The sequence below is a fragment of the Neovison vison genome, chromosome 5 (assembly GCF_020171115.1).
Source record: "Neovison vison isolate M4711 chromosome 5, ASM_NN_V1, whole genome shotgun sequence".
Classification (NCBI taxonomy): Eukaryota; Metazoa; Chordata; class Mammalia; order Carnivora; family Mustelidae; genus Neogale; species Neogale vison.
Window position 1 is genome coordinate 92,273,303 of NC_058095.1, and position 9,723 is coordinate 92,283,025.

The 9,723-nt window shown below is 55.1% G+C and overlaps 1 protein-coding gene across 2 annotated transcripts; it reads right to left on the minus strand.

Moving 5' to 3' along the window:
* Positions 1 to 767: 767 nt before the first annotated feature.
* On the minus strand, positions 768 to 7,875 carry CDX2 (caudal type homeobox 2). Of its 2 annotated transcripts, none has more exons than XM_044250651.1 (3): positions 7,335 to 7,875; positions 3,317 to 3,462; positions 768 to 1,682 (listed from the first exon to the last, which is right to left on the minus strand). In XM_044250651.1, exons 1-3 carry the CDS (start codon positions 7,873 to 7,875, stop codon positions 1,425 to 1,427), a joined length of 945 nt encoding a protein of 314 aa, XP_044106586.1. In that variant the 3' UTR covers positions 768 to 1,424. The 2 variants fall into 2 exon arrangements, with proteins under 2 accessions (XP_044106586.1, XP_044106587.1); XM_044250652.1 differs by having other exon boundaries at positions 1,512 to 1,682; positions 3,321 to 3,462.
* Positions 7,876 to 9,723: the final 1,848 nt, after the last annotated feature.

Below are 9,723 nucleotides of genomic sequence, written 5' to 3' on the forward strand. Positions count from 1 at the left end.
TTTTACTAAATGCTTCTGTTTAACAAGCTGGATTAGGAGACATCCCTCGGGTAAAGGGAATCACTGAGGAAGGGGATGTCTGCAACCGCATCAACTTGCATTTGATGAGAGGTCAGGAGGGTACTCTCTCACACCCCCCCATAATTCTCCACAGCTTGGAAGCAGCTGACCATTCAGATGTACATTTAGCCCAAAGCCACCCCAGGAGAACCACACATTCCACAATCCAAGGTTGGGCTCAGGCTTGGGGGCAGGGAAGGTCTTAGAACCTGCTCCCTCAGGCTTCTGACGCTCTGGGGTAAAATGAGTTTATCCAGATAACCTTCTCCACCCCCTCCCTCGTTTTTCTAATACTAGCTCGCAAGTAGACATTTCATTTCTTTAAAAAATAATAATAATTCCAGATAAAATCTGAGGATGATAAATACAGACTCTGAAACTGGAAAGCTCATTTATCTCTCTCTCTCTCTCTTTTTTCTTTTTAGAAAAAATTCAACTGTGTTCAAATACCCCCCACTTCCCTTCACCGTATCACTTCTCTCCCCCATGGAATCAGAAAGCTTTTTAAATGCTGGCTTGGATGTTACACAGACCAACAACCCAAACAGCAGCAACAATAACAAAAACTCCCCTTTTTCATCAGCCCCAAGATTGTGAAAATGACAGGAAGTCCAGGTTGGCTCTGGCATTTATAGCACTGACATACATTCAGCCCAGAGAATCTCTGGTGACAGGCTTTCTAAACAAGGCCCTGTCCGGGGCCCTCTTGTCAGGCCTGGAGCCCCATAACCACGCCCCTCACACCATACAGCAGCACATACACCACTCAAGCCTTTCCTGGTCTGGGAAGGGAAGAGAAGAAAGACAAAGACCTGGGGGTTCTGCAGTCTTTGGTAGGTCCAGGTTTCTATCTTAGCTGCCTCTGACTTTTGCAGTTAAAGCTTGCCTGCCCTTGAGGCAGGAGGGACCAGCTGGCCCTTGAATGGTTGGGAGTAGGCAGTAGCCATCTTGGCTGCAAGCGCTGGCGTTCACCCTGAGTTCCTCTCTCCCCTCGGCTTCAATCAGAGGTGTGTCCCGCAGATTTTGGAGGCCAAGATCTGCGGAGGTGAGGGCTGACAGCCTGTCTGTTTAGTCAGTCCAGGCCAGGCTTCTGCCAGTACTAAATGAAGCCCCGGTAGTCATATCCCATCTTCTCGCTGGCAGAAAGTCAGACCAGCAGAAGTCCAAATCTGGGAGAATGTCTTCCTGGAGGCCTCCAACCCCACTTGTCCTTACTCCCGGCCCCCATTTTTCCTCTGAGAGCTAGGTAAGTTGGTGTACATTTGTGGTTGGGAGGGAAGGGGGTCTCTCCTGAGGATTCTAGCAGAGTCTATGCTCCTCGCGGCTCAGCCCGGAATCGCTCTGCTGCTGCAGGCCACTGGAGGTCACTGGGTGACAGTGGGGTTTAACACCCCTGCCGCTGGCCCCAGAACCCCAGGGACGGAGCCAGGCACCGAGCCTTGCAGGGCAGACACAGGACTCAGGGGCTCTGGGACGCTTCTCAGAGGGCCTGGCTGCGGCTGGGGTTGCTGCGGGGCAGGCGGTGGACCTTGCGGGGGCGGTGGCTGCTGCTGCTGCTGCTGCAACTTCTTCTTGTTGATTTTCCTTTCCTTGGCTCTGCGGTTCTGAAACCAAATTTTAACCTAGAAATGGAAGATGGAGAAAAACAGAGGGTGATGAATGAGCCGATGGAGGGGGTAAGGAACTGGTCCTCAGCCCCAGCTGCCGTATCTCCCTCTCCAGCTAAAGAAGGGCCCTCTCGAACTCCCGGACCCCCAGACCTTCTCCCAGACTTTCACCCGAGAGCTCGGGACAGCCCAGCGCTGGAGCCCTTCCCGAGCCCAGTACAGCCTCAGGAGAGAAGAGCCTTCCTCCCTCCTTCCTTGCCACATTTCGTTCCAAAGCAGCCTTTATCTACAGCTTTACTGGAAAAGTTCAGAGTCTCAGAACCAAGGAAAACAGAAACTTTTCCACAAACAGAAACAAGGAAAACAGAGCCTTTTCCACAACAAGCAAGAGAAGACCAACATGGATATAGTTCAAAATGCCAGCCTTTGGCCTCTCAAAATTAAACTGAAATGTAGTATTCCTCACCTTAAAGCTGAGAATGAGATTTGAGAGAGAGAGAGTTTGTCCATTTATTTGAGAGAGATAGAGAGAACATGTGAGTGCGTGGGGGAGGGAGGGGCAAAAGGAGAGGGGGAGAGAGTCCCAAGTAGACTCCATGCGGGTTGCAGAGCCCCACATGGGGATGAATCACACAATCACAACCTGAGATGCTTAACTGACTGTGCGACCCAGGCGCCCCCTGAGAACGAGATTCAGTGTGCAGCTTCACGGTAGTGGACTCTGCCTTTTTCTAGACCATATAGAGTGTTCATGAGTCAAGCCTCACTCTAATTTTCATGGGCCTTTTTTTAAAAAAAGATTTTATTTATTTATTTGACAGAGAGAGATCACAAGTAGGCAGGGAGGCAGGCGCGGGGGTGGGGAGCAGGCTCCCTACTGAGCAGAGAGCCTGATGTGGGGGCTCCATCCCAGGACCCTAAGATCATGATCTGAGCCAAAGGCAGAGGCTGAACCTACTGAGCCACCCAGGAGCCCTGGGATTGGGGTCTTATATTAATTTTTCCCTAGGTATGGTACTGGGCACAAATTAAAAAGGCCTTTAAGTCTTCTTTCACCAAAAAAGAATTCCGGATTAAACTACTACTCATATTTTTTTTCTTGCACCTTCCGGGTCCCGGAAAATAGGAGAAAAAGAATCAACATCCAAAGAAGACATCTAGAGGTGGAAGGAACCTTTTCTAAAAGCATTTGGAAGGAAATATTCTCTATCCTCCTGCTTTATTTATTTACTTACTTACCTACTTACTTACCTTTTTTTTAAAAAAAAAGACTTTATTTATTATTTGACAGAGAGAGATACAGTGAGAGAGGGAACACAAGTAGGGGAAGCAGGAGAGGGAGAAGCGGACTCCCTTGGATCAGGGCCTGAGCCAAAGGCCGACGATCAATGACTGAGCCACCCAGGAGCCCCTACTTACTGATTTTAAATAAGCTCTACACCCACTGTGGGGCTTGAACTCAACAACCAGGAGATCAAGAGCTGCATGCTCTGAGCCAGCCGGCGCTCCTCTATCCTCCTGCTTTAATCTGCTCACAGAACTAGGTAGATTCTGGGGCCCGGCTTCTAACTCTGCCTGAGGAACCCCCTGCCCCCACCCCCCAAGCGCCGTCAGTGACCAGGCCCTAGAGGGAGCAAGATGGTTCCCACCTGCCTCTCGGAGAGCCCCAGTGTGGCAGCCAGCTCGGCTTTCCTCCGGATGGTGATGTAACGACTATAGTGAAACTCCTTCTCCAGCTCCAGCCGCTGGTGATCCGTGTACACCACTCGGTATTTGTCTTTCGTCCTGGTTTTCACTGAAGAGGAAGGAGAAGTTAGGGCTGAGAACTGCAAAGCGGCCCATCAGTCATGGGTAATGACAAACCTCCCTAACCCAAGGGCCATTTCTCTTCCTCCACCGCCCCAGGGGGCCAGGGTTTGGCTGGTTCCTGCCGGGCCTGACAAGACCCCCCAGGGGGTCCTGAGGGGCCGGTACGAGCCTATCCAAGACAACTAAACTAACCTTGAGGTTAAGTGGTTTTTAAAAATGAAGAAAAACTAAAACCTCATTCACACACGATAACAGAACCCAACCACCCTTCTGGTAAACCAAATACAGTACTGGATCACGCTAGGCCCAAAGGCAAAGGGGGCAGGATGGAATCTCCAGAGTCCTGGGAGTATTCAGATTTTCAGGCGTGTGGGAGTTGGAAGCCCACCGTGAAAACAGCTGGGGGTGTGGGTATGTGCCGGTGGCAATGTTACTTTCTGTTTGCTTTATTAAAAGTGGAAAGAGGAGTGCCTGGGTGGCTCAGTCCTTAAGTTGCTACCTTCAGCTCAGGTCGTGATCCCAGGGTCCTGGGATGGAGCCCCACATCAGGCTCTTTGCTCAGCAGAGAGCCTGCTTCTCCCTTTCCCCCTCTCTCTGCTTGTGTTCCCTCTTTCACTGTGTCTCTCTCTGTCAAATAAAGAAATAAAATCTTGGGGCACCTGCGTGGCTCAGGTCATGATCCCAGGGTCCTGGGATCGAGCCCTGAGTCGGGCTCTCTGCTCGGCAGGGAGCCTGCTTCCTCCTCTCTCTCTGCCTGCCTCTCTGCCTACTTGTGATCGCTCTGTCAAATAAATAAATAAATAAATTCTTAAAAAAAAAAGAAATAAAATCTTTATAAAAAAAAGTGGAAAGAGGGGGAGGTGTGCAGGAGCTGACAGTTTCTCTCAAGTCACCAGAAACTTCTCCCAGGCACACTAGTCCCATCTGGTAGAATTCTGAGCTGGTGCCTGGCAGGCAGAAAACCCTCCCCCCAGCTGCGGAGAACACTGTATACCTGGCTGAACCTGGTTTGGTATTTGGCGCTTTTTCTTTTTCAATCCCCCATTTATTTCTGCTACAAACTCTGCCAGAGCTATCCACACCAGTGATCTATGCTCATTGGATTGAGTCAACATATTAAACCTCAGATTGATTGTTTTACTGAAGGGCCTTGACAAATAGTGCCGGCGCGGTTGGAGCGGGCCCGAGCCTGGCGTCTGCACCGGGTCTGTCCTGGGTCAGTTGTTGGTAGGGCCCCCAGCCCCGGCCGGGAGCTCTTCCCTCCTCGTTGGCCCCAGGTTCAGATCTTTCTGCAGCCCGACAGGTTCAGTCGCCCAGTGCCCAGTCCTCCAGGAAGATCTAAAGGGTCTGGGAGTTTCTTGGAGGTGTTTAATGCCCCGCAGGCCTACTTTGTTCAGGTAAAAACCCTTTGCAAACCACAACAAAAGCGCCCTGGGAAGATACAGGCCGGATCAGAGGGAGCTCCCCCGAGCCGCTGAAAGGGGAACACAGTCGCAAACAATGCAGGACAAGGCGATCTTATCAAAGAAAAGCCCTTTCAATGCCTTAATAACAACCGCATTCTGTTTGAATTACCACTACTGAGCAAATGGCGGTCCCGGCTTTCATCCCCCTCCCCGCCAGGCGCATTAACATAAACACGGCCCGGCAGGCGCATTTGAATGGCGCAGCGGCCCCGACCCCGCGGCTGCTAAGAAAGTAAAGGGAACTAACACGTTCTGAGAGCTTTCCGAGTAGAGCGCGCGTTTACACGGGTTGCCGCCTCAAACCCACTCGAGGCTGCCAGCGGTAGTCGCCCCATTTTACAGATGAGGAAACTGAGAGTCGCACCAGGTCACGCAGGGAGTATCAGCCGGGGTTGGAAAACTGCAGCCGCGGTTGGAGCCTAAAAGGAACACCCGGGACTTGGGAGCAGGGCGCAGAAAACGTTCTCCGAGCTGAACATCTCAGCAGCGGTGTTCGCCTTGGGGTGCTTGGGATCGGCTCTTGTTCAGTGCTCCCCTTTCAGTATCCGGGATGCGCCGGGAGCGCGGTGACCCAGACCCCTGTGCGCTCTGCGGCTCGCGCCCCAAGGGCCTAGGAGGCGCCCCGCACCCCCTGGGAACCAAGGAGGGGGATGGAGGAGGGGAGAGATGAGAGGGACTTGTGAGAATTCATTATTGACTGCGAAAGTCACCACCCTCTTTCCGGGCCCTAAAAGAGACAATGGCAGGGCTGGGAAGGTGTATATCAAAGCGGGCCGGGCCGAGGACCAGCCCCCTAGCCCCTTGACAGATGATGCTCCGCAGAGGAGTAGGGCACTGGCCCGCGGGCCTCGGCCTCCCGACATTAACATCACAAGGGCGCCCGGCGCCGACTGCGGCCTTGCCACCTCTGCGCGGGACATCACAGCGGCCTCTCATCTGCTGACCCCGCGGCCTGGGCTCCTGCGGCTCCCCTCCCTCTCCCCCTCCCGGGTCCGGCCCAGCGGCCGCTCTCCCCGGACGAACCAAAGGGCTCCCTTAGGGCCCCCGGTGGCTGCCAGTTGCGCCCCAGGCCGGCTCCGTAAGAGAGAGCCTTCTCTGAGACGGCGCACCTTTCAGACGAGGGCGCCTCCTCTTGGGGAAGGGACCTAGCTGAGGCTTCAGTCTGGCCCTGTGGCCTTCTCCGTGGGCGGCCGCTTTTCCCACCCGGCATGTGCCCAGTGACGCAAATACCGATGCCCAGAGACAGCCCCCAACGACTTCTCTGATTTATACGGCAGTAATTGGCTATAAACCTCTGCAAAGTGGCCATAACCTGCAAGAGGACAAGGCTGGGCCAGAAAGAAGGAAAGAGAAAAAAACGGAAGTGCAGAGGGCTAGTAAGACTTCAAGGAGTGCAAAGGGGACGCCAACAGGACTCTCTCCCACCACATCTATTCGCACTTCCTTCCCACTTTGACACACATCCCAATACCAGAAGGGGCAGACCCGGAACTAATGAGCCCCCACAATGGGGCAAACCTAGGACGTCTGCAGGGACATCTCCTGAGTAAGCTTCTTGAACACAGGCGCATGTGAACATACATACACATACACCTCCCTCCACCCCACAACCCTGGAAAGGAAGGGTTGGGACGAATGATCCCTGTCTGGAGCAGAAGCTGAATCCTCACCAAGGATTCTTCCCCCGCTTCCGCAGACACAGGAGGACTTCCATGACTTCTTGCCCCTAGCCCCCCAGCTTCTAAATCTTTGCAAATCAAAGGTTCAATGAAGGGACGCCCTCCTCTCCCCTTAGTTCCTGGGGCCTTTCCTGCAACAGCAGCTTTGCCCCAGGTCTTCCTACTCGCCATAGCTCTTGAGATCCCTTGAATTGGCCCGAATGGTCGAACCTGGTCCCGAGCACAGCCTCGCAGCCCTCCTGGTCCCCCCGGGCCACCATTCTTCTTGAGTGGCTCCCGTGGCGTGGAAAGAAATGCTCTAAAGTCCGGTGGATGGAGTGCAGGGCTCCCTTTCCCCGGCGGCTCCCAGCCGCGCACCCGGTGCTCGGGGTGGCAAGTGGAGGAGGACGCGCTCCTGCACCGCCTGCTCCGCCGACATTCCTGGGAGCGTCCCCAGAGCGTTGGGATGGTACGAATGAAGGACCACTGGAGGGAGGAAGTTTCTCTTCTGCGCTAAACCGAACGCGGGCTGGGAGACCAAAATATCCACTCTCGCCCCTACCCCCTGCCAGCCCAGGCACAGTAGAGAAGCCCCGCAGTCGAGGCCCCCTGAATTAGTCTCCCGCCCCGGCCCTCGGGGCGCGGAGCCCCTAGACAGCTCTGGACACCTAGGTCCGCCCTGGACACGCGGCCCGCCCAGCAGCCACCTCCTGCGGGGCGCCGCCACCGCCTACCTTGGCTTCCGAGGGACGGCTGCGCAGGCTTCCGCATCCACTCGCACAGGTTCCGCCGCTGGCCACCGGGGGACAGCTGCTCGGCGGCGGCGGTAGCGGCGGGCCCCGGAGGGCCGGGGTTGAGTGTCTGCAGCAACCCCGAGGCGCAAGAAGGCGCGGCGGCCGGGTGGTGCGGGTGGTGGTGCGGGTGGTGGTGCGGGTGGTAGTCGGCGGGGCTGCTGTAGCCCATGGCTGCGGCCGGGGAGCCCCCGTTGAGGCCGTGGGCGACGGCGTTGGCTGCGGCCGCGGCGCCCCCGGGCGCGTAGCCGTTCCAGTCCTCTCGGAGCGGGGCCCCGTAGGCGGCGGGCCAGGACGGCCCCGGGGACTGCGCGCTGTCCAAGTTCGCGGCCGCGGCGGCCGCAGCCGCCACATGGTAGCCGCCGTAGTCCGGGTACTGCGGGGGACTGACGAAGTTCTGCGGGGCCAGGTTGAGGCCGCCAGAGTGGCGCACGGAGCTGGGGTACATGCTCACGTCCTTGTCCAGAAGGTAGCTCACGTACATGGTGGCGAGGGCCCGACAGCAGACCTCACCATGCTGCCTGGGGACCGACGCTGGACGCTGCCGGAGGGCGCGAAGGGGAAGGGGCGAGGCGGGGTGCGGAGAAGGGCGTCCGGCTGCGCCCCAGACCGCGGAGCTCCGCTGGCTCTTCGCGGCGCTTCTGCCTCTAAGGCGGTCCCTCCCTCTGGCCTGCCTCCTCCCTCCTCCCTTTCTTCCTTCTTTCCTCCCACCTCCTTCCCACTGGGCTGCAGAGGCGGGGAAGACCCGCCACAGGCTGGAGTGCGGAGCCCCAGGCCGGCGGCCTTTCGTGATTAACGAGTGTTTACAAGACTCTATTAGTAATGACACAGACACCAATGGCTGGAGACGTCGAGGCGCAGCGCGCACCCTGCGCACAACCCCCCGAAACACGATTTGCATTTTAAAAGATAAAGGGAGGGGGGAGCTCCAGAGACCTGATCACAGCTAAATATTCAAACCTTTATTGTTAAGAGCTTCCTCCTTCCAACCTGGTGCACTTTAACCTCCAATCACAGGTTCAAAGAATGAAATCAAGAGACTTGCAAAAGAGGGGGGGGGGAGAGCTATCTTGGTGGGAATCTAGGCTTGGAGACTGAGTAGTAGCGTGTATGCATTTGCGGGGTGGAAGCGGGGGTGGGGGCGCATCACAAGCTCCTTTTATACCAAAGAGGAAAGAAAAGGGAAGCCATTACTTTGATGACAACGTTTTTGACCAACACGGGAGAAGACGAGCTAAGAAGATCTCCTAAGAGATGGGCCAGTTCCTGTCCTCCCTGAGCTCCTGGCCAGAAGGACTCCGCGCCCCAAACAAGTGTCACTGCTAATCGGTTATTCTCTTCCCCCATGGAAACTCCTGCCTCTCGCAGGACATAAATTATGATCCTAGCTTCAGGCTGCATCTCCGAGTCCATCTCACATTTGGGATTTAAGTTAAATTAAGGCAATTAGTTTTTTAAAAAACATTTATATTCAAGCATTTATATTCAAAACAGTCCAACCAAGGAGCCTGTGGTAGAAGTCAGACTAGTGGAGGGCAGTAATGGGGCGGGGGGTGGGGGGAATGGGGTCGTTAGAGTGCTGGGAAAGTTCTGGGTTCCTGAGCAGGGTGTTGGTGACAGGGCATGTTGTCTGTGAAGATTCAGCGAACCTACAGGTACATGTTTATTTTACTGAAATCAGCGGCTAAAAATCCAGGAAAAAAGAGCCAGAATGTGTACCCTAGGTATATGTCATATAATCACACCTTTGTCTTAAAAACACTTTCTGCTTTACAAAGTAAAATGTTATACGAGGAAAATTGTCTTTCATCTCCAGGAGATGGGAAGGGAACCCGGTCTGTTCCTAATGATTGCTTCTGAACAACTCCGAGTAGGGAGGAGTTGAGAAAGTTTCCGGCTTGGTTTTGAAGCACTGTGTCAAGGGGCCCGGAGCTCTGTGGCCCCTGTGTGTTGCGCGGCCTGGATCGGGAACTGCCCGGACCGGAGCGCAAGAGCGATGAGATCCGTCTTGCGCACGCGCCCATCTGGGTTCAGCCACCACAGGGAAAAACCAATTGTTTTTTCATCCAGCCCTTCTCTCCAGGCCCAGCCAGCGCTGCCAGACTAGGATCTGAGGATCACAGCGGCCGAGTCCACGGCCTGGGCAAGACCTCTGGGTGGCCTTGAACGGCTCTCGGAACCAGTTCATCTCCAGAGCTGCACTCGTCGGTTCTCATTGTGAAGCGCTCTCTGGTATTTGTCACTTCACCTTCTCATCTCTGGAGCCCTTCTTCCAGCGCTCTTTATCTCCCTTGATCCTCACGGCTCCCGAGATGGGGAACAAAGCTGGTGT

What these genes read in the sequence shown, in the direction of transcription:
- CDX2 (XM_044250651.1), bottom strand. Translation starts at nt 7,875, where the DNA reads ATGTACGTGAGCTACCTTCTGGACAAGGACGTGAGCATGTACCCCAGC. An exon ending in GCCGTCCCTCGGAAGCCAAG is followed by an intron (nt 3,463 to 7,334) that starts GTAGGCGGTGGC and finishes CTTCCTCTTCAG; the next exon opens with TGAAAACCAGGACGAAAGAC. An exon ending in TGGGGCTCTCCGAGAGGCAG is followed by an intron (nt 1,683 to 3,316) that starts GTGGGAACCATC and finishes TTCCATTTCTAG; the next exon opens with GTTAAAATTTGGTTTCAGAA.